This window comes from Pseudophryne corroboree, chromosome 3 (assembly GCF_028390025.1).
Source record: "Pseudophryne corroboree isolate aPseCor3 chromosome 3, aPseCor3.hap2, whole genome shotgun sequence".
Taxonomy (NCBI): Eukaryota; Metazoa; Chordata; class Amphibia; order Anura; family Myobatrachidae; genus Pseudophryne; species Pseudophryne corroboree.
The window spans coordinates 49,999,208-50,023,807 of NC_086446.1; the positions used below are offsets into that span (position 1 = coordinate 49,999,208).

The 24,600-nt window shown below is 47.2% G+C and overlaps 1 protein-coding gene across 1 annotated transcript in view; it reads left to right on the forward strand.

The window, feature by feature from the left end:
* The window catches only part of LOC135054703 (zinc finger protein 271-like), an 86,046-nt gene that overhangs the window by 21,041 nt on the left and 40,405 nt on the right, over positions 1-24,600 (forward strand). Inside the window, exons 2-4 of the mRNA XM_063957978.1 lie at positions 10,588-10,653; positions 23,495-23,592; positions 23,742-24,375. Of these exons, the coding sequence (XP_063814048.1) occupies positions 10,588-10,653; positions 23,495-23,592; positions 23,742-24,375 (798 nt within the window). The remainder of the gene's footprint in view (positions 1-10,587; positions 10,654-23,494; positions 23,593-23,741; positions 24,376-24,600) is intronic.

The window sequence follows — 24,600 nt, forward strand, 5'->3', positions numbered from 1 at the left end:
ATAAAAAAAAAGTCCTCAGTCACTTTTCCTTTGTCAAAGGAACTGAATACCCTGTTTGAATAACCGTGAGTTAATCCTGATAGGAAATTTCAAATCGCTAAAAGTTTGCTCTCATCCTTTCCTTTTCCTCCTGAGGATAGGAAAAAATTGGTGAAATCCACCAATAGTGGATGCATCAGTATCCAGGCTGTCACGGAAAATAGTATTGCCTGTCCCTGGTGCAGCCTTCCTGAGAGACACGGCTGATTGTAGAATTGAGACCACACTCAAATCTTTGTATACAGCTGCTCGGGTGGCCCAGAGACCCACTATAGCATGTGCATGGATTACCAAGGCCATTGCTAAATGGTCAGGTAACCTAATTGAGGGGTTGGATTCCTTTTCTAGGGGGGAGATTGTTTTACTCCTGCAACATATACAGGATTCTGCAAACTTTATGGTGGAAGCCATAAAAGAAGTAGGTTTGTTTAATGCACGCACCACTGCTATGGCAGTGTCAGCATGCAGGGGCTTATGGCTACGCCAGTGGACTGCGGACACAGACTCCAGGAAAGGCGTGAAAGGCCTTCCCTTCACAGGGGATGCCTTATTTGGAGATGAATTAGACAAATGGATCTCCAAATCTACTGTGGGTAAGTCCACGTATCTTCCTATTGCAGCTCCCCCAGCCAAGAAGGCCTACTCAGGACCTAACCTACAGTCCTTTCAGACTGCCAAGTTTAAGGGCAAAACCAGAGGTTCTTCTACAAACACCAGAGGCGCTAGAGGTAAACCATGGATAACAGCAGATGTTGGTTCTCAGAATCAGAGCTCAAGCTCTGCTGCCTCAAAGCCTTCAGCATGACGGTGGACCGCGATGTCTGGAAGACTGGCAGGTGGGAGCCCGACTTAAATTTTTCAGTCACATCTGGACAACATCATGCCAGGATTCCTGGGTCATAGATCTTATTTCCCAGGACTACAGAATTGAGTTTCAGGAGCTCCCACCTCACAGATTCTTCAAATCAGGCTTACCAGCTTCACAAGTGGCAAGTATAACCTTACAGGATGTCATTCGAAAACTGGTACATACTCAGGTCATTGCTCCAGTTCCACCTCATCTACAATAAGGCCGATTTTGAATCTAAAATCGATGAACCCATACTTATGAGTGTTCAAATTCAAGATGGAGTCTCTGTGAGCGGTGATCTCAGGTCTGGAGGGGGGGGGATTCCTAGTGTCTCTGGATATCAAGGATGCATACCTTCACATTCCGATCTGGCCGCTTCACCAGGTTTATCTACGGTTTGCACTTCAGGACTGTCACTACCAGTTCCATGCCCTGCCTTTTGGTCTCTCAACGGCACCAAAGGTGTTCACCAAGGTGATGGCAGAGATGATGTTTCTCCTTCGCAAGCAGGGAGTGAACATAATTCCGTACCTGGACGATCTTCTGATAAAGGCACCGTCCAGGGAGAGGTTGTTGCACAGCATTGGTCTCACAACCAAACTACTCCAGGATCATGGGTGGATTCCAAATCTTCAGAAATCTCACTTAGAGCCAACTCAGAGGCTCCCATTTCTGGGAATGATACTGGACACAGAGTAGCAGAAAGTTTTTCTTCTGTTGGAAAAAACATTGGTAATCCAGTTGATGGTTCGGGATATCCTGAAGCCAACCTGGATATCGGTGCATCTATGCATTCGCCTTCTGGGGAAAATAGTGGCCTCTAACGAGGCTCTTCAGTTCTGAAGGTTCCATGCAAGACCCTTCCAGCTCAATCTGTTGGACAAATGGTCCGGATCACATCTTTACATGCACCAGAGGATACGTCTGTCGCCAAAGGCCAGGATCTCCCTTCTCTGGTGGCTACAGACTCACCTAATTGAGGGCCGACAGTTCGGGATTCAGAATTGGATTCTGCTAAGCACAGACGCAAGCCTCAGAGATTGGGGAGCAGTCACCCAGGGGGTGCAGTGTCAAGGAAGATGGTCAAGTCAGGAAGTTGTCCTTCCAATCAACATCCTGGAACTCAGGGCTATATACAACGCCCTTCTGCAGGCCTCATCTCTTCTTCAAGATCGGGCCATTTAGGTCCAGTCGGACAATGTGACGGCAATGACGTACATAAACCGACAGGGCGGAACGAAAAGCAGAGCAGCAATGTCAGAGGTGTCAAGAATTCTCCTCTGGGCAGAAAAACACGCTGCGACATTGTCGGCGGTCTTCATTTTGGGAGTAGACAACTGGGAACCAGACTTCCTCAGCAAACACGACCTGCACCCGGGGGGAGTGGGGCCTTCACCCAGAGGTGTTCAGGTGCTTGACACGTCGATGGCGATATCTGCAAATCGACATGATGGCCTCTCGTCTCAACAAGAAGCTCATGTGGTATTGTACCAGGTCGAGAGACCCACAGGCAGTGGCAGTGGATGCTCTGACGACTCCATGGGTCTGAAAAAAACATTTTTTTATCATTGATGCACACTGAGTGAGAAATAGCACTACATAATTATCAGATAATACAGAGATCTTAGTTGCGTATATCTGCAGATATAGGGTTAAGCCCCCAGGCCGAACGGCAAGGCGTCTCTGTCACTGGGGGTCCCTAATGCAAGGTGTGGGTCCGGTGTGCGGGACCCCGTCATGTCAGCACATGCCGGCTACCCCAGGGCAGCACACAGGTGAAAATTAATAAGGGTTAATAAGAAGCACATAAGTGCTATGTAAGTGAGGTGTGATTAAAATAATACAAAAATATATACAATGTGATAGGGAAAAATAAAGTGTTAGGGCTAAAACACACTACCCGGCTTTTGCCGGCCGGGAAAAAGCCGGCCGGCTTTTTCCCGTGCCGGCATTGTAGTTAACAGTGTGAGGGCTAGGGTCCCTTCACACTGCACGGCCCCGGCCCGGCTGCCGGGTTGCAGCCGGGTCTCACCACTGGAAGATCCGGCGGCCGGGCGGCCGCCGGGCCGTCTTTGCAGCCAGTGAACCGTGTGTGTGAAGGGGAGCTTTCACACACAACGTTTTTTTCTGAAGCCGTGTCTGATGCTGTCCTGTGTGCGAGACTCTGCCGGTTTCTCCCGGATGGCAAAAAGCCGGACAAAGTTTGTCCGGCTTTTTGCCATCCGGGAGAAACCGGCCAGTGTGTTACAGCCCTTAGGGTGTGCCAGCCTGAAGCAGGTCAGCTGCACCAACACAGGGGAAATTGCACCCCAAGCCCACCCCATAAATAATAACAAATATGTCTGGGTCTGATTTCCCAGTGTAAGGCCACATGATAATGGCTCCTACAGCATCTTATTATTTATGGGGTGGGTTTGGGGTACGATTGGATGCACAGGAGCTCAGTTTTGTAGTTGGTGCCTTGCAGTAAGCAGGCAGTCAACAGGGGGAATGCTCCTGCTACCCTAAGAAAAGCTTTTTTCAGAAGAAAAATACTTCAAGGGCTGCAGCAGTGACTAGATGTCAGAGACATCCCCTATTGCAGCTCCATCGCCCCCCAGTGGCGCTGTATACTCCCGCGGCCTGGTTGCCGGGTCACTACAGCGGAGGCTCCGGTATTCTTCTCAGTCACACACTCACCACTGTGCTCCGGGATCGCGTGGCCGCATACAAGGGGAGGTAAGGGGTCTCTTTGGCCCGCTGTAATCGCGATCTGGCGCGGTCGGTGGCCACTGTAAGGGGCAGACACCCTGCTAGCCACCAGGACACTGCGCACAGGTCGGTTTTCTTCAAAAACCGGTTGATTACAGCCCGCAGCGGTGGGGAAGCCAGCAGAGGGATAAGGCTTTAACCTGCAGTTCCTCCAATCGGACTGGTGTGAACCGTTACAGGTGGTAGACGTAAAATCTTACGTGGAAGACTGTCACACTGTTGACCTTGGCTTCAGCAAGACGTGTGTCGGAGCTGGGGGCGTTGTCTCACAAGAGCCACTATTTAATTTTCCATGAGGACAGAGCTGAACTCAGAACTCGTCAGCAATTGCTTCCTAAGGTGGTGTCTGCGTTTCACATCAACCAACCTATTGTGGTTCCGGTTGTTACGGACACCTCTGTTACTTCAAAGTCTTTGGATGTTGTGAGGGCTTTGAAGGTGTATGTGAAAAGAACAGCTCATCACAGGAAATCGGACTCGCTGTTTGTTCTTTACGATCTCAATAACATTGGTTGTCCTGCTTCAAAGCTGTCAATTGCACACTGGATCAGGCTCACTATCCAGCATGCTTATTCCACGGCAGGAATGCCGGTTCCTAAATCTGTACAGGCTCACTCGACTAGGTCGATGGGTTCTTCTTAGGTGGCTGCCCGGTGTGTCTCAGCCTTACAGCTCTGCCGAGCAGCTACTTGGTCAGGTTCGAACACGTTTGCTAAGTTCTACAAGTTCGTTACTTTGGCCTCTGAGGACCTTCAGTTTCGTCAATCAGTTCTGCAGGAACCTCAGCACTCTCCCACCCGGTTTGGGAGCTCTGGTACATCCCCTTGGTACTAAATGGATCAACAGTATCCTCTAGGACGTAAGATAAAATAGGATATTAATTACCTACCAGTAACTCCTTTTCTCGTAGTCCATAGAGGATACTGGGCGCCCGCCCGGTGCTTCATTCTTCCTGCACCGTTACTTGGTTAAGTTACATAGTTTCATAGTTAGTGAGGTTGAAAAGAGGCAAAATGCCCGTCGGGTTCAACCTGTATTCTGTGTTACGCTGTTCCTAATATAATGCACCTGCTGAAGTAATGGTTTAGTACCAATTGACAACTATGATTCTTACCACTCCCAGATATTACTGACACTATGTTAAATGCCATAACCCTGGATACTTTTTCCAGTTAGAAATTTGTCCAATCCATTTTTAAATACATTTACAGAGTCTGTCATTATTACCTTCTCCGGCAGGGAGTTCCAAATCTTTATTGTCCTTACCGTGAAGAACCCTATCCTACGTTGTGTGCGGAATTTTCTCTCCTCTAGCCTCAGCGAGTGCCCACGTGTCCCATACTGAGTTCTTTTAATAAACAAATTCCCTGCTTACTCCTTGTAATGATCCTTTACATATTTGAAGATATTAATGTCTCCTCGTAGACGCCTCTTTTCTAGTGTATACATATTTAACCTAGTTTGCCTTTCCTCGTAGTCCAGTGTCTCTAACCCTTTAATCAATTTAGTAGCTCGCCTTTGAACCCTTTCTAGATCCCCGATATATTTTTTATAATATAGTGCCCAAAACTGAACACAATGTATAAGGTGTGGACGTACCAATGATTTGTACAGTGGCAGGATTACATCCTCGTCTCTTGTCTCAATGCACCGTTTTATACATGCAAGCACTTTACTTGCCATTTTTGCTGCATTTTGACATTGTGTACTGTTATTAAGCCTATTATCTATGAGCACCCCCAATCTTTTTCCACCACAGTTACCCCTATATTTTCCCCATTTAGAGTGTATGATGCATGTGTGTTTTTTGTCCCAAAATGCATAACTTTGCATTTTTCTATATTAAACCTCATTCCCCATTTACACACCCAGGTTTCGAGCTTAAATAAGTAATTATGTAGAGACTCCACATCTATTTCTGATTGAATTACCTTACACAGTTTAGTATCTGCAAAGATTGACACTGTGCTTTCCAGGCCTATTCCTAGATCATTGATAATTAAATTAAACAGTAGCGTGCCAAGTACAGACCCTTGTGGTATTCCGCTGACTACTGGTGCTCAGCTGGAGAACGTCCCGTTGACCACTACTCTTTGTACTCTGTTATCCAGCCATTTACCTATCCATGTACAAATATTTCCTAGGCCAAGTTCCCTTAATTTGATGATAGGTCTCCTGTGAGGCACTGTATCGAAGGCTTTTGCAAAATCTAAATACACCACATCCACTGCTTTTCCCTGGTTAAGATTCTCGCTCACTTCCTCGTAGAAGTTAATTAAGTTAGTTTGACATGATCTATCCCATACAAACCCATGCTGACTTTTGCTAATAATCTTATTAACCTGCAGATAATCCTGTATTTATCCCTCAAAATGCCTTCCAATATTTTACCTACTATGGAGGTTAAACTAACTGGTCTATAGTTACCAGGGCTATTTTTAGTTCCCTTTTTAAATAAAGGCACTACCTCAGCTATGCGCCAATCCTTTGGTACCATGCCTGATCTAATTGAACTATGGAAAATCAAGTATAGGAGTTTTGCTAGTTGAGCCCTAAACTCCATAATAACCCTCGGATGAAAACCATCTGGGCCTGGTGATTTATTAATCTTTATGTTGCTTAGTCTCTCCAGGACTACTTCCTCACTTAAACAAGCATCAAGCCAAGAGTCATTACCTTCACTATCGTTATGCACTACTCTCACCGTCTGATCCTCCCTGGTGAATACTGAGGGAAAAAAACTGTTCAGTATCTCTGCTTTTATTTTATCATTGTTTTTCAAAGCTCCCAGTTCATCTTTTAATGGACCTACGTTCTCCTTCTTTAACCTTTTACTGTTTATGTATTAATAAATCTTTTTAGGATTGGTTTTACTCTCTATCGCGATTTCCTTTTCATTTTTAATTTTAGCTGCCCTTATTACTTTTTTGCATTCTTTATTGCATTCCTTATAATACTGGAATGACTCCTCCCCTCGATTAGATTTAAATGTTTTGAAAGCACGCCTCTTATTAGCCATTGTTTCTTTGACCTCCTTTATTAAGCCACATTGGTTTGTGTTTAGTACTCCTGCGTTTACTGCTCATGGGAATGAATTTGTGAATATTGCTATCAAGCAACCCTTTTAAAGCATCCCACATTTCCGTTGTGTCAATGTCATTCAGTGCCCGTCTCAGCATATTGAGGTTGGCTTTTCTAAAGTTAAATGTTTTAGTTGTTCCCTTATAGCTATGTTTCTTGAAACTGATGTCGAATGTTACCATATAGTGATCACTGTTTCCCAAGGACTCCCCAACTTTAGTGTTTGATATAATGTCCACATTATTGGTAATAACTAGGTCCAGAATAGTTTTACCTCTAGTTGGGTCCTCGACTAATTGAGTCAAGTATTGATCTTTTAATGTATTTAAGAACCTGCTGCTCCTAGTTTTTACACATGAATCGCTACTCCAATTTATATCAGGATAGTTAAAATCCCCTAACACTAGGATGTCCCTCATTCCCGCAGCTTTTTCAATTTCATGTACGATAATATCCGGTTGCTTGTAACATGTGCCAATGACTGATTTCTTTGCTTCTGTGCCCCCACTTGTGATCTCAACCCATAGCGACTCCACGTTATCTCCAGCCCCCTCGTAAATACCCTCTTTTAAGTATGGTTTTAGAGATGGTTTAACATAGAGACATACCCCTCCTCCCCTATCCCTCCTGAAAAGAGAATATCCCTCCAAATTCGCAACCCAGTCGTGAGAGTCGTCCCATCATGTTCCCGTAATACAGGTTGAGTATCCCTTATCCAAAATGCTTGGGACCAGAGGTATTTTGGATATCGGAGTTTTCCGTATTTTGGAATAATTGCATACCATAATGAGATATCATGGCGATGGGACCTAAGTCTAAGCACAGAATGCATTTATGTTTCATATACACCTTATACACACAACCTGAAGATAATTTTAGCCAATATTTTTTAAAATTTTGTGCATTAAACAAAGTGTGTGTACATTCACACAATTCATTTATGTTTCATATACACCTTATACACACAGCCTGAAGGTCTTATAATACAATATTTTTTAATAACTTTGTGTGTTAAACAAAGTTTGTGTACATGGAGCTATCAAAAAACAAAGGTTTCATTGTCTCACTCTCACTCAAAAAATTCTGTATTTCGGAAAATTTGGATATGGGATACTCAACCTGTACCAATAATATCATACTGAGACTTTGATACAAGCCATTCCAATTCCCCCATTTTACCTGATAGACTTCTTGCGTTTGCAAGCATACATTTTAGCTTAGCCTCTCCATTGCCCATTTGTTTTATTGGTATCTTATCTATATTTACAAGTGCCTTTCTAGAATTACGCTTACCGACTGATATTCTCCTTCTCCCTCCCTTTCCACCCCCATCATAGTTAATACAGCCTTCCGCACCACTATCTCGATTTGACCTATTAAGACTTTCTAACCCCCCCCTGATGTTAGTATCTTCCCTTATGCTATGGACATCATTTTCTATATACCATATTGTTGAGCCATATTCGTCACTGGGTAATAAATAGGGATTATCTTGGGCAATACCTGTGTCCATATTTCTGGTGCCAATATCCATGCAAATACCCTTTCCGGCTGATCTTTCGCTTCCCCCTTCTCCGCTCCCAAATTGTTCACTACCCCCATCCTTACTGTTCTCACTGCTTGACCCGTAGCTTCTAGCCAAACCTTCCCCCCAGGCTCCTAGTTTAAAAGCTCCTCCAACCTTCTAACCATCCTGCCCCCCAGCACCGCAGCCCCCTCCTCATTCAGGTGCAGTCCATCATAACAAAAAAGATGATGCCTGACTGAGAAGTCCGCCTCGTGTTCCAAGAACACAAATCCCTCCTTCCTACACCAGTCTCTAAGCCACACATTTACCTCCCTAATCTCCCTCTGCCTCCCTGGGCTAGCGCGTGGGGGTGTAGTATGGTATGCCGGTGGCCGGGCTCCCGGCGACCAGCATACCGGCGCTGGAAGCCCGACCGCCGGCATACCGACAGTGTGGCGAGCGCAAATGAGCCCCCTGTGGGCACGGTGGCGCGCTATGCGCGACACACTATTTATTCTCCCTCCAGGGGGGTTGTGGAACCCCATGAGGGAGAAAAACTGTTGGTATGCCGGCTGTCGGGATTCCAGCGCCGGTATACTGTGCACCGGGATCCCGACAGTCGGCAACCTGAAGACCACCCGCATGTGGCACTGGTAATATTTCAGAGAATATTACCCTAGATGTCCTTGCCTTAAGTTTCTTGCCTAATTCCCTATAGTCTTTGTTAAGGACATCCCACCTACCACTAACTTTGTAATTGGTGCCAACTTGTACCAAGACCACCGGGTTTTTACCAGACCCTCTCAACAATCTATCTACCTGGTCCGCGATGTGCCGTACCCGAGCACACGGAGGACAACAGACTGTACGGCGTTTACGGTCCCAGTAGCAGATTGCCCTATCTGTCCTCCTGATAATAGAATCCCCTACCACCACAATCTGACTAGGTACCTCACTAACTTTTTCCCCATCTGTACCGGGGGGACCGCTCCTCTGGTTGCTAGAGTGAACAATCTACTCCGGTTCCGTCATCTCCTCAGTGCCATCCTCAGAATCTTCGTCCAGTTGGGCAAATTTGTTGGAGTTTGGCAGATCGGAGATGTCCTTTCTCCCCCTCCCCCTCTTCTTTCTTCTAACCGTGACCCAGCTGTCTACCTAATCATCCTCGTCTACCAGTGCTCCCCCCTGCAACTCCTCCACCGTTCTATCTAAATTTGCTCGAGATTGTGAATGCTACTCAGTCGCGTAACGGTCCACTCTGGATCAGTTACCTGGGCTTCCAGGACGGCCGTTCGCTCACATCTCGCACAGATGTACCCTCACTCGGACTGTTGTGCCAGGTGCGCATACATCATGCATGATACGCACTGAGTGAGATTCTCAATCTTGGCCCCACCCATTTTTAATTAGTGCTAACTCCCTGTTACCTTCAGAAAATCAAAAAGTCAAAAAATGGAGGTCAGTCTATATATAAGGACAATATAGAAGGGACAATAAATCGAAAAGAGGGGGACAATCTATGTGAAAGGACAATATATAAGGTACTATAGCCGAGCTGGGAAGAGAGACAATATTAAACAACAGACAGTAATTGATAATACAATCAAGGGGGGGGGGGGAAAGTTTAAGAGATGTGATACTTGCATGTCCGGCCCACGTCTGGCCTGCCCTTAGTGATGTTCTTCTTCGGCTTCGCTGTCCACCTTCCCTGCAGCAGCCCTGCACTCACGCACGCTCAGTGACTCCCCAGCACACTCACTCACACTCCAGTGGCTATGTCTTTTATTTTATTTTTTTACTATCAAGCCCTCAGACACACATAAAACAACAAGTATTGTTGTTTGGTTCAGCTGTTGTGGTTCCTGTTTCAAGTTTGGTTAGCATGGCTTTCCTCTTGTTTGTGTGTGCTGATTCGGAATCTCACCACTATCCTTTTATATCCTCTCAAAGTATGTCCGTCTCCTCAGGCACAGTTTCTAGACTGGGTCTGGTAGGAGGGGCATAGAGGGAGGAGCCAGCCCACATTATCAAATTCTTAAAGTGCCCATGGCTCCTAGTGGACCCGTCTCTACCCCATGGTACTAAATGGATCCCCAGTATCAATTCCTATTTTTAAAATCATGTGGAAACTATAATGAGCAGGCAGTATTATTCTCTACTGAACATAGGTCAATGGGAATCATCATCTTCAGCCAAATCCTAGGGGGGCGATCATCAGTCACTGCTAGTGGCAATCATCTATTAGAAGGGGAAATCAGCGGTCACTACTGGCTAATGTGTGTCTGGGTGATGACTGTGTCATTGTGTGTGTCCGGTTCCTATAAGGTGTCAAGATGTCACTGTCTATCTCTCCATGCAGGAGAGGAACACAGAGGTCTGTACAAGGACGTGATGATGAAGAATCACCAGCCCCTCACATCACTGAGTAAGAGGGGACTGTCATTTATTGTACAGGGGAGAGCATCATGTGATAATCACTGCATTTTTCTTTTCTATTAAGTCCTAGGGGATACTGGGAATTCATTTAGTACCATGCGGTGTAGATGGGTCCACTAGGAGCCATGGGCACTAATTTTGATTAGATGTGCTGGCTCCTCCCTCTATGCCCCTCCTACCAGACTCGGTTTAAAAAATGTGCCCGGAGGAGCCGCTCACATCTCTGGAAGCTCCTGAAGAGTTTTCGGCATTTATTTTCTAAGTTTGCTACTTTTAGGCAGGACTGGATGGCACCAGCCTGCTTGCTTCGTGGGACTTAGGGGGGGAACGGCCCAACCTCTCTCAGGGTTAATGGTCCCGTTCCCCGCTGACAGGACGCTAGCTTTTGAGGGAACTATTCGCAAGCCCCACCACGGTGAGCGTACATTCCCGCAGCACGCCGCCACCCCTAACAGAGCCAGAAGAATGAAGAGCGGTGAGTACTAAGCCGGCATCCCGGTTAGTGGGTCGCCGGCCATTATGGCGGCATGAGGGTACGGAGACGCACGGCTTCTAAATGGGGCGGACTGAGTCTCCTGACTGTACACTACAGAAAACGTAGTACCCAGACTGGTACCACAGCCATAAAAGGAGGTGTACTCCATTTTATGCACATAGACACATACAGCCAGTATAAAGAAGAGCGGGAAGACCGCGCCTTTGAAGGGGCGGGCTTCATTATAAGCGGATCAAGCAGCTCACCATTTTCCCTACTGCAGCTGACACAGACGCTAACTGACAGGGATGCGCAGCTCCTCCGGAGAGACTCCAGATTACCTCAGCGGTACCAGGGGGTCATAGCGCGGGGGGGGGGGAGCGAATTATTAGTGTACTAAGTCTCTAATCTAAGTACTTAGTCTGCGACCCGGCTAAGCTTGGCATTAGCGATAAGGGCGCCGTGTGCTAGTTCCATACTCTGTGTCTCCCTGGAAGGGCTCTTTGTGGGTTAATTGTGCATTTAACCTTTTCCTGTGTGTGTGCTGTCACTGCTATAGTATGTCAGGCAAAGAGTGTGTTTCATGTAAGGCACAGTGTTCCTCTTCCCCAGGGGGGTCACTAGTGTGTACTCAGTGTAGTATCCCTTCCCAGGCTAGTGGGGCAGTACCAGTATGGCTAGACTCCATTAGGGGAATGATTTCCACCATTTCTACAAAATTATCTCTGAATGAGAAAGAGACACAATACTTAAAACATTCTATGGCTGAGTTTATAAAAAAAGACTCAGTACCCAGACCAGCGTCTCAGTCCTCTGCCATTTGTCCGCAAAAACTTTCTTCGGCCCATATCCTGCACTCTGACTCGGAAAATGAGGGGTCAGAAATGGAGAAGGGTGAGGTGGACTCAGAGGTGGGGGAGGGTACTCTGTCGCAGGGAATAGAGACGCTCATAGATGCTATCAGGAAAGCCCTCAATATCCCTGAAAAGGTGACAGAGGAGAGTGAGGAATCTTACTTTAATATAAAGAAAATTTCCTCCGCTACTTTTCCTGTGTCAAAGGAACTCAATACCCTGTTTGAAGAACCGTGGGTTAATCCAGATAAGAAATCATCTTTTCCTCCTGAGGATAGGAAAAAATGGGAAAATCCACCGATAGTAGATACTCTCACGAAAAATTGTATTGCCTGTCCCAGGTGCAGCCTCCCTAAAAGACGCTGCTGATCGCAAAATTGATACTATGCTCAAATCTTTGTATACAGCAGCAGGGGTGGCCCAGAGACCCACTATAGTATGTGGGTGGATTACGCAAGCCATTGCTAAATGGTCGGGTAACCTCATTGAGGGGTTAGACACCTTACATCAAAAGGAGATTATTTTGCTCCTGCAACATATTCAGGTCTCTGCAAATTTTATGATGGAAGCCATAATAGAGATAGACTTGCTTAATGCACGCACTACAGCTATGACAGTGTCGGCACGCAGGGGCTCATGGCTACTCCAGTTCCACCTCCTCTACAAAACAAGGGTTACTATTCCAGCTTGTTTGTAGTACCGAAGCCGGACGGTTCAGTAAGACCGATTCTGAACCTCAAGTCATTGAACACGTACTTATGAGTGTTCAAATTCAAGATGGAGTCTCTAAGCGCGGTGATATTAGGTCTGGAGGAGGGGGAATTCCTAGTATCTCTAGATATAAAGCATGCGTTCCTTCATATTCCAATCTGGCCGCCTCATCAAGCTTATCTACGGTTTGCACTACAGGACTGTCACGACCAGTTCCAGGCCCTGCCTTTTGGTCCTCCACGGCACAGAGTGTGTTCACCAAAGTGATGGCAGAGATGATGTTACTACTCCGCACACAAGGAGTGAACATAATTCCGTACCTGGACAATCTTCTGATAAAGGCAACGTCCAGGGAGCGGTTGTTGGAGAACATTGGTCTCACAACCAGACTACTCCTGGATCATGGGTGGATTCTGAACCTACCAAAATCTCACCTAGAACCAACGCAGAGGCTTCCTTTCCTAGGAATGATACTGGACACAGAGTCTCAGAGAGTATTCCTTCCCTTCGAAAAGGCAATGGTAACCCAGTCAGTGGTTTCATGCGAGGACCTTCCAGCTGTATCTGTTGGACAAATGGTCCGGATCGCATCTTCACATACACCAGAGGATTCACCTGTCCCCAAAAGCCAGGATCTCCCTCATGTGGTGGCTACAAACTTCTCACCTAGTCAAGGGTCGGAGGTTCGGGATTCAGAATTGGATTCTGCTAACCACAGACGCAAGCCTCAGAGGTTGGGGCACAGTTACCCAGGGGGTGCAGTTTTAGGGAAGATGGTCAAGTCAAGAAGTCGTCCTTCCAATAAACATCCTGAAACTCAGGGCTATCTACAATGCCCTTCTGCAAGCCTCATCTCTTCAGAATCAGGCCACTCAGGTCCAGTCGGACAATGTGACGGCGGTAACGTACATAAACCGACAGAGTGGAACGAAAAGCAGAGCAGCAATGTCAGAGGTGTCAAGACCCTGTGGCATTGTCAGCGGTCTTCATTCCGGGAGAAGACAACTGGGAAGCAGACTTCCTCAGCAGACACGACCTGCACCTGGGGAAATGGGGCCTTCACCCGGAGGTGTTTTGGTGGATGACGCGTCGGTGGGTATATCCACAGATGGACATGATGGCCTCTCGACTCAACAAGAAGCTCAAGCGGTATTTGCGGTCATTCCGAGTTGATCGCTCGCTAGCAGTTTTTAGCAGCCGTGCAAACGCTATGCCGCCGCCCACTGGGAGTGTATTTTAGCTTAGCAGAAGTGCGAACGAAAGGATCGCAGAGCGGCTACAACGTTTTTTTGTGCAGTTTCAGAGTAGCTCAAAACCTACTCCGCGCTTGCGATCACTTCAGACTGTTCAGTTCCTGTTTTGACGTCACAAACCCGCCCTGCGTTCGCTCAGCCACGCTTGCGTTTTTCCTGGCACGCCTGCGTTTTTCCGAACACTCCCAGAAAACGGTCAGTTGACACCCAGAAACGTCCCCTTAATGTCAATCACACTGCGGCAACCAGTGCAACTGAAATACTTCGCTAGACCCTGTGCAAAACGACATTGTTCATTGTACTCGTACGACGCACGTGCGCATTGCCCAGCATACGCTTGCACAGCACATACGTTTTTTAGCCTGATCGCTGCGCTGCGATCAAATGCAGCTATCGATCAACTCGGAATGACCACCATTGTTCCAGGTCGAGAGACCCACAGGCAGTGACGGTAGATGCCCCGAGAACTCCGTGGGTTTACCAGCTGGTGTGTCACGCTCGGCGTAATTTGGGGTTCCGACAACCGAGTTTTGGCTGAAGGGACAGCTACCTGTGAGGAGAGTAAACGAGGTGGCTGAATGTAATTTCTCCTCATGGGGTGGAAGCCAAACTAAGTGTTAACGTTGGCCGGAGGGCGTAAAGAAAAGGAGGACTTCGTAGGAAGATAACTGCAGTTTTAATGAATAATCAGGCTGTACACGAATATTGGAGAAATAGAAAAAACTGGAATAATTAGACTCTATGGTTAAATGACTTGAAGAGTGAAGCTGAAGACCTCCGGTAAAGAAGAACTGAAGACTGTGTTTTATGATTAAAAGTACTTGGACTTTGAAGAAATGAAGATGTGGTTTGTGATTGAAAGATGAGGCTGCAGAACTTGGACTTTGAAGAAATGAAGACTGTGCTTTGTGATTGAAAGACGAGGATGAAGAACTTGAACTTTGAAGAAATGAAGACTGTGGTTTGTGATTGAAAGACGAGGCTGAAGAACTTGGACTTTGAAGAAATGAAGACGTCTGCGGGAACCGCCGTTAACATCTGGAGCTCCTCTATGACCTGTGACCCCGTGAGCGCTTCCACGAGTGGCAACGGACTTTGGACAGCAGGACTGCAGCAGCGTTTAGGTAACCGATGTATGAGAGCAACCAGGACCAGGGAACCAGAAGTAACCTGGGAGCACAGAGCTGGAAAACCTTTCACAAGGAGGTAAGTTGAAGCACTGGCACTCTCCCTCTGAGCCAGCCCCCTTTTGTAAGGGGAGAACACGCAGGATTGGCTGGACACAGATTGGGAACTTCATTGGTAATACTCTGGTCTCCAACATGGCTGCCCCCAGCACAGGAGACATACTTAGCTGTTAGCACACAGCTTTAGCCAGCTTCGGTCTCTGACACACTATACTGTGTCACCACTAGAGGATCTTACCGCAGCGAACCCCGCCGCAGCGCCCGGCTCTCCATACCCTCGGCCCTTGGCAGCCGCACATCCGTCCAGGAAGACCCGCCTCCAGCTACCTGCCGCCGCAGCCATGCCAACCAGTGGGACGGTAACCCGCGGGAGCACCCGCCAGAGGTAAGGCTCTGGAGCCTGACATGGTGTATGTGTTTCCACCCATTCATCTGATCCAAAGAATTCTAAAAAGAATAAACAGGGAAAAGGTTCAAGCAATCCTCATTGCTCTGGACTGGCCACGAAGGGCCTGGTATGCGGATCTTCTTGAGATGCTGATAGTAGATCCTTGGCCTTTACCTCTTCGAGAGGATCTTTTGCAGCAGGGCCCGTTCATCTAGCAACACTTACCACGGCTACGTTTAAAAGCATAGAAGTTGAATGGCTGATTCAAGCCAGAAAGGGGGTAACGTTGAAACATTACCATCGTATCTGGAAGAAATATGTCTCTTGGTGTGAGAGCAGACAATATTCTACGGTAGAGTTTCATCTGGGATGTTTCCTGCTTTCTCTGCAGTTGGGAGTGGATGTGGGCCTACACCTAGGCTCCATTAAAGTTCAGATTTCGGCCTTGTCTATTTTCTTTCAGAAACAATTGTCTTCTCTCCCTGAGGTCCAGACGTTCTTGAAAGGTGTTCTGCACATCCAACCTCCCTTTGTGCCTCCTACGTGCCGTAGGAGGTACAAAGGGAGGTTGGATGTGCAGAACACCTTTCAAGAACGTCTGGATCTCAGGGAGAGAAGACAATTGTTTCTGAAAGAAAATAGACAACATTGGGATCTCAATTTGGTGCTGCAGTTCCTCCAATCGGACTGATTTGAACCATTACCGGAGGTAGACGTAAAGCACCTTCAGCAAGACGTGTGTCAGAGCTGGGGGCGTTGTCTTACAAGATCCCTTACTTAATTTTCCATGAAGACAGAGCTGAACTCAGGACTCGTCAGCAATTTCTTCCTAAGGTGGTGTCCGCGTTTCAAATCAACCAACCTATTGTGGTTCCAGCTGTTACGGACACCTCTGCTACTTCAAAGTCTTTGGATGTTGTGAGGGCTTTGAAGGTGTATGTAAAGAGAACTGCTCGTCACAGGAAATCGGACTCGATGTTCGTTCTCTATGATCCCAATAAGATTGGGTGTCCTGCTTCAAAGCAGTCAATTGCACGCTGGATCAGGCTCACTATCCAGCATGCTTATTCCACGGCAGGTTTGCCAAGATCTGTACAGGCCCTCTCTAGTAGGTCAGTGGGTTCTTCTTTGGCGGCTGCCCGGGGTGTCTTGGCCTTGCAGCTCTGCCGAGCAGCTACTTGGTCAGGTTCAAGTTTTACAAGTTCGATACTTTGGCCTCTGAGGACCTTCAGTTTGGTCAATCAGTTCAGCAGGAACCTAAGCACTCTCCCACCCGGTTTGGGAGCTTTGGTACTTCCTCCATGGTACTAAATGGATTCCCAGTATCCCCTAGGACGTAAGAGAAAATAGGATTTAATTACCTACCGGTAAATCCTTTTCTCGTAGTCCGTAGGGGATACTTGGCGCCCGCCCGGTGCTTCGTTCTTCCTGCGCTGTTACTTGGTTAAGTAATGTTGTTTGGTTCAGCTGTTGCTGCTCATGTTTACAAATTTTGGTTAGCTTGGCTTTCCTCTTGTTATGGTTGTGCTGGTTCGAAATCTCACGATTTTCCTTTTCTATATCGTTCTCTCCATGTATGTCCGTCTACTCGGGCACAGTTTCCTAGGCTGAGTCTGGTAGGATGGGCATAGAGGGAGGAGCCAGCACACCTAATCAAAGTTTTATAGTGCCCATGGCTCCTAGTGGACTCGTCTATACCACATGGTACTAAATGGATTCCCAGTATCCCCTACGTACTGCAAGAAAAGTATTTACTGGTAGGTAATTAAAATCCTATTTTCTGCAGCAGGTTACACTGTGTTCCACAGGTAATACATCGGGTGTAGAGCGGGATCTTGGATCCAGAGGCACCATCAGCCAAAGCTTTGACTGTCCCAGGATGCATTGGGGCCTCCTCTATAACCCCGCCTCCAGGCACTGAGAGCTCAGTTTCGAGTGTTGACTGCAGGCCTGCTGATAAGAATCATGATGTCCATGGATTCAGAACTTCCAGACTTCTGGCTTTTCTGCAAAGAGGCCTGGACTTAGGTCTTTGTCTGGCCTCCCTTAAGGTTCATATATCTGCCTTGTCGGTTTGGTTTCAGAAAAAAATTGCCTCTATACCTGATGTTCAGACGTTCATTCAGGGCGTTATTCTTATTCAGCCTCCCTATGTCCCTCCTGTGGCTCCATGGGATTTGTCTGTTGTGCTGAATGCTCTGCAAGAGTCTCCATTTGAACCTCTTAAATCAGTGGACCTTAAATGGCTTACTGCCAAGGTCCTGTTCTTGCTGGCTATTGCCTCTGCAAGACGGGTGTCGGACTTAGGGTGGACGACAGGACAAAACGCTTTTCTCATATTCCACCGGGACCGGGCAGTTCTACGAACTCACCCAGGTTATTTGCCTAAGGTGGTGTCATCTTTTCACCTTAACCAAGAGATGGTGGTTCCGGCCTTTGGGCCTAATTCAGACCTGATCGTAGCAGCAACTTTGTTAGCAGTTGGACAAAACCATGTGCACTGCAGGGGGTCAAATATAACATGTGAAGAGAGAGTTAGATTTGGGTGGGGTGTGTTCAAAGTGAAATCTAAATAGCAGTGTAAAAATAAAGCAGCCAGTATTTACCCTGCACAGAAACAATATAACCCACCAAAATCTAACTCCCTCTGCAAATGTTATATCGGTTGCTGCTACGATCAGGTCTGAATTAAGCCCTTTGTCTCTTCGGATTTGTCTCCCAAAGAACGTTCTTTGGATATGGCAGTGGTTTCCAAACTTTTTGGAATCACGGCACCCTAGAATATCAGAATTTTTTTCACGGCACCCCTAGGCCAAAAATTTCTTATTGAGAAATTTAGAAAGAAATATTACATTAAGTAGATTGTGTTTATATGTCATCCTTAGGGTCAGCTGTGTGGTGAGGGACAAGATCTGCTTCTGTTTGGCCACATATTTTATGACTGGCAGCCACCAGCACTGGTTTTGCCTATTATATTGACCATGAATAATTTGAATTGGTCCTGGACCACCAACCCAGGGCACCCCTGCAAGTGTTCCGAGGCACCCCAGGGAGCCACGGCACACAGTTTGGGAACCTCTGGGATATGGTTAGGGCTCTCCGTGTCTACGTGGAGAGGACTGCCTCTATCAGGAGGTCAGATTCCCTTTTTCGTTTTGTTTGGTTTTCACAAACATGGCTGGCCTGCGAATAAGCAAACCTTGGCCAGATGTATTAGAATGGTCATTGCACAAGCCTATGCGCAGTCTGGACTCCCAGCTCCTGCTGCTATTAAAGCCCATTCTACTCGGTCTGTGGGACCTTCTTGGGCGGCCCGCCGCGGCGCGTCCCCAGAACAATTGTGCAAGGCGGCTACGTGGTCCTCAGTTAACATGTTCATCAGGTTCTGTGCCTTTGATACTTCCTTCTCCCAGGACGCATACTTTGGACGCCGGGTTCTCTTACCCGCTAAGGTGCGTCCCCTCCCTTGAGGAACTGCTTTAGGACATCCCCAATGTATTCCCTGTAGAACACAGTGTACCCCGCTGCAGAAAAGGAGATTTATGGTAGACTTACCGTGGTTAACGCTCTTTCTGCGAGGTACACTGGGTTCCACAGGGCGCCCACCCTGACGCACCTAGCTTCTTTGGGTTGTATGGCATCAGCCGCTGGTCCCTTCTCCTGTCGTGAGAATGTGGTTCTCTGTTACTAACATCTGCCTTCTCTTTTACCTGCTCCTGCATTGGACTGGTTAACAAAACTGAGCTCACAGTGCCTGGAGGTGGGGTTATAGAGGAGGCCCCAATGCATCCTGGGACAGTCAAAGCTTTGCCTGATGGTGCCTCTGGATCCAAGATCCCGCTCTACACCTGATGTATTCCCTGTGGAAACCAGTGTACCTCGCAGAAAGAGAGTTAACCATGGTAAGTCTACTATAGCTCTCCTTTTTTGTGCCTATTGGGGGACACTGCTATCACTTCTTGGTATAGGCTATTACTGGAACAGGCCGCAAGTACACTACATACTGCTCACTCCAGGATGTGTGTAGGGCGGGGTGCTGGACACATGGGAGGGCACTTAGTCATTTTGATAGAAACTTTTTTGTGTGTTTTGTATATAAAGCTACACTGTGTAGTCACCACAGTGCGCAGCACATACATACAGTATGTGCCCCTAAAGTGTATTATATACCCCCACATTCATATACCCCCATATAAGAGATTACTCACAGTCCACAATTTCTTACATCTGTAGCATTTAATCTGTCTACATCACACCGGCCTCCATTAGGACAGGGCTCCGCATCTCCCTGACTGCATCACACACCAGACTCCATTAGGACAGGGCTCCACATCTCTCTGACTGCAGCACACACCGGCCTCCATTAGGACAGGGCTCTGCATCTCCCTGACTACATCACAAACCGGCCACCATTAGGACAGGGCTCTGCATCTCCCTGACTGCATCACACACCAGACTCCATTTGGGCAGGGCTCCGCATCTCTCTGACTGCAGAACACACCGGCCTCCATTAGGACAGGGCTCCGCATCTCTCTGACTGCATCACACACCGGCCTCCATTAGGACAGGGCTCTGCTTCTCTCTGTCTACATCATGCACCGGCCTCCATTAGGAAAGGGCTCCGCATCTCTCTGACTGCATCACACACCGGCCTCCATTAGGACAGGGCTCCGCATCTCTCTGTCTACATCACACACCAGCCTCCATTAGGACAGGGCTCTGTATCTCTCTGACTGCATCACACACCGGCCTCCATTAGGACAGGGCTCTTTATCTCTCTGACTACATCACACACCGGCCTCCATTAGGACAGGGCTCCGTATCTCCCTGACTGCATCACATACCGGCCTCCATTAGGACATGGCTCCGCATCTCTCTGACTACATCACACACCGGCCTCCATTAGGACAGGGCTCCTCATCTCTCTATTTACATCACGCACCGGCCTCCATTAGGACAGGGCTCCGCATCTCTCTGTCTACATCACGCACCGGCCTCCATTAGGAAAGGGCTCCGCATCTCTCTGACTGCATCACACACCGGCCTCCATTAGGACAGGGCTACGCATCTCTATGACTACATCACACACCGGCCTCCTTTAGGACAGGGCTCCGCATCTCTCTGACTACATCACACACCAGCCTCCATTAGGACAGGGCTCCGTATCTCCCTGACTACAGCACATGCTTGCCTCCATTAGGACAGAGCTCTGCTTCTCTCTGACTACATCACATGCCGGCCTCCATTAGGACAGGGCTCCGCATCTCTCTGACTACAGTACATGCTTGCCTCCATTAGGACAGGGTTGACACATTTTTCTTAAATCTAGGATCCATCTCAAAAGTTTAGAAGCCAGATCGTTGTCCCTAACCAAAATGTATGAAAACTTCTATAGACCACAACACATGCCCCTTAGCCTACCCCACATGCCCCTTAATTGCCCACCAGGCCCAGTCACATGCCTGTCTCTTACACCCAATTTATATTATGCTAGGTAGCAGCCCCCCAGCATACCACACAGTAGGGCACTCAATTCCCAGCATGCCGCACAGCAGGGCCCCCAATTCCTAGCATGCCACACAGCAGGGCACCTATTCCTAGCATGCCGCACAGCAGGGCCCCTAATTCCTAGCATGCCACACAGCAGGGCACCTATTCCTAGCATGCCGCACAGCAGGGCCCCTAATTCCTAGCATGCCGCACAGCAGGGCTCCCTATTCCTAGCATGCCGCACAGCAGGACCCCCTATTCCTAGCATGCTGCACAGCAGGGCTCCCTATTCCTAGCATGCCGCACAGCAGACACCCCCGCATTCCACCCGGGTAGCTATCACCATGGCAGCCTCAAATATTGGAGCTGGGAGGAGGTTCAGGGGCAGCTGTGGCAGTCTATCAATAACTTCTGCCGGGCTGCCCCTGACACCACGGCAGCTAACGGCGGTGGAGTGGGAGCCAGGAGGGGGAGCAGTTTGCGGCAGACCATAAGTACAGGATTGCCCCTCCCCCGGTTAGTGTCTGTCTCCTGCTGTTGGGCACTGGGAGGGAGGGGAGAGCTGGGCATCAGAAGAGGGAGACTGAAACTGGGCATCTGAGGAGGGAGCTTGCCATGGAAGGAAGAGGGAAGCATGTGCACGAAAACAAGAAGTTGCAGCTTACCTTTTCACTAGGCCATGCTGACAACTGTAGTTCAACAATTAAAAAAATAAAATACACTGACTTTTAAAAAATAAAACGTAACAAATGCTAAGACCGGAAGGTCACCATTAAAAAAAAAAAAACCCTAACATTTATGCAAAATAAGCAGAAGTAGGCAGAACCTGTTCGCCTACTTCTGTGTTATCAAAAGTTGAGAGAAAATGGCTGGCCTGATGAAAAAGTTGGTTAGGTGTGTGGCAGCGTTTTCGTTGGACGGCTGGAGGAAAGTTGGTCTGCATGGCTAGCATTACTAGGACCCCACAGTATTATAGCATTACAGATTACTGCAATCTCCTGCCGTTACATGCTGGCTATATTCCTGTGTCTCCTGTCCTGGGATACCAGCTCACACGGCACCATTCACAGCAAATTCTCCCCTCTCACGGCACCGCAATGCCTGGGCAGGGCCTGCACTTCAGAAGTCCATCTATCCTCTGGACCTTCTCTGCAGATCTCACCCGCCAGTGGAGCTCTACCCTGTCTATTCATAATACAAGCAGGTCAGTCAGGGTGTCACAGAGTCTGAGGAGGAGTGGAGATGGGGTGTCTGGGTTCCTGTACACAGTGGGGTGTATTTATTATTAATGGGGTGTATGTGATCAGATTACAGCATCTCCATAGATAAACTATTTACTAAACACTCTGGCTTAAGGCCCATACACACTTGACGATGCACACGTCGTTAACGACTTCCCTTGAACTTCCCTTGAACAGCTGAGCAAACGACATGAGCATACACACTACCAAAGACCAAAGACCATTCATCGTTGAAGCATCCAAGCTGAACAGTTTATTAAAATAATGAGCTGGGAACAGGGCTGGTGAACAGTGGCTTGGTCATTGGTCGTTCACACCATACACATTCAACGACGTCTCTGGTCGGTAACGACCATAGTGGAAATTGAGCATACATGCTCCACAGATAAGCGAGGGTCGTTAACGTCCCGCGGGGCCGCGCATCGGTGGTCGTCGGATGCATACACACTTGACGATATATGAGCGGCGTCGTTGATGAGGGCTGAAATGAACGACGTCGCTCATTTTATCGTCAAGTGTGTATGGGCCTTTACATTTATTCCGGATAACAATTGAACACAGTATAACCAAATAAACAACACATTCCAAGTAAAACTAATACAATATAATTATACAATATAATAACACAATCCAATCCAATATTACCCATCATATAACTAATAACATATTGTTAAATAGTGAAGTCCATGGTTTGGATCAGGGCTAGGAAAGTAACTGTGTCTTTGAACAGTGCGCGACACGAGGTGTAGGCTGTGTCGTCACACCCTGTTTTTATATCTTAGTGTTAGAACCCACCTGATGATGAGGTCACCTGGACGCTATGGGAGGGCCCATATATTTTTGGCCAAACATTATGCCAAGCATCTCATTTTTGTTCTATGCTAAATTGCAGAGCTTAATATTATTGTTGTTATTAGCAGGGCTCGGTGTCTAGAGTGTGCACCTGCAATTTTTCTTCTTCCTCTGCTATTTTTGTCAGCTTGTTTCATTGTTTAATGGTTTGTTCAGTCCATCTCATGGGTTTTATTAGTAATAAACTGAACACTTTTCCAAGGGAGGGTCATAGAGGGGTAGGAGTCAGGCCAACAAGACTAGTGTACTTGTGTCCTGCTCCAGGACTAGCGCCCTCTTTGCCCCAAGGTACAGCAGTGTCCTCCAAATAGATTCAGAGATAAAGATTTAATTGTAAGTACAAAAATGCTATTATTCAGTCTCTGTGTGTCTCTTACAGATGGACCCAGTAACAGAGATACCCCAGAGAGATGTCCCCGTCCTCTGTATTCCCAGGACTGTACAGAGGAGAATCACAGGATCCCACAGGAGGATCAGGTTGGTAGGATTTAGGGTCTCACCAATACACCAAAGTGACTGTCACTATATGATCTGTAGACAAACTGCATATGTATAATCCTATTGTATAATCGCAATGAAATTGGATGTTATTACAGAGTTATTTTTTATTTTTGTGTGTCATTTAGGGTGAAGATCTGACTAATATTAAAGTAGAAGATACAGAGGGAGAAGAAGAGACGTATGTGACTGATATGAAGGCAGAAGATATAGAGGGAGAAGAAGAGACGTATGTGACTGATATGAAGGCAGAAGATATAGAGGGAGAAGAAGAGACGTATGTGACCGATATGAAGGCAGAAGATATAGAGGGAGAAGAAGAGACGTATGTGACTGATATGAAGGCAGAAGATATAGAGGAAGAAGAAGAGACGTATGTGACTGATATGAAGGCAGAAGATACAGAGGGAGAAGAAGAGACGTATGTGACTGATATGAAGGCAGAAGATATAGAGGAAGAAGAAGAGACGTATGTGACTGATATGAAGGCAGAAGATATAGAGGAAGAAGAAGAGACGTATGTGACTGATATGAAGGCAGAAGATAGAGAGAGAGAAGAAGAGACGTATGTGACTGATATGAAGGCAGAAGATATAGAGGAAGAAGAAGAGACGTATGTGACTGATATGAAGGCAGAAGATATAGAGGGAGAAGAAGAGACGTATATGACTGATATAAAGGCAGAAGATATAGAGGAAGAAGAAATGTATGTGAGAGGTGATCAGCAGTGTAAGGAGGAAATCCCTACAGATATCAGCACAGGTGAGTAATAAACACTTCTTGCAGAAAAGAGTCACATATGCTCCTTGCTCAGTCACTACAACAGTGATCATAATCCCCTATTAGACTCCTGCTCCCCTCACATAATATCATGTGTGCTACCAGCCCAAAGATCTGACCAGTCTCCTGGTTATTGGGATGTAGTAATTATGTCAACATTTTCAGTGTCAACATTCATAATGTCACAACTTATAAGCACCTATTGAG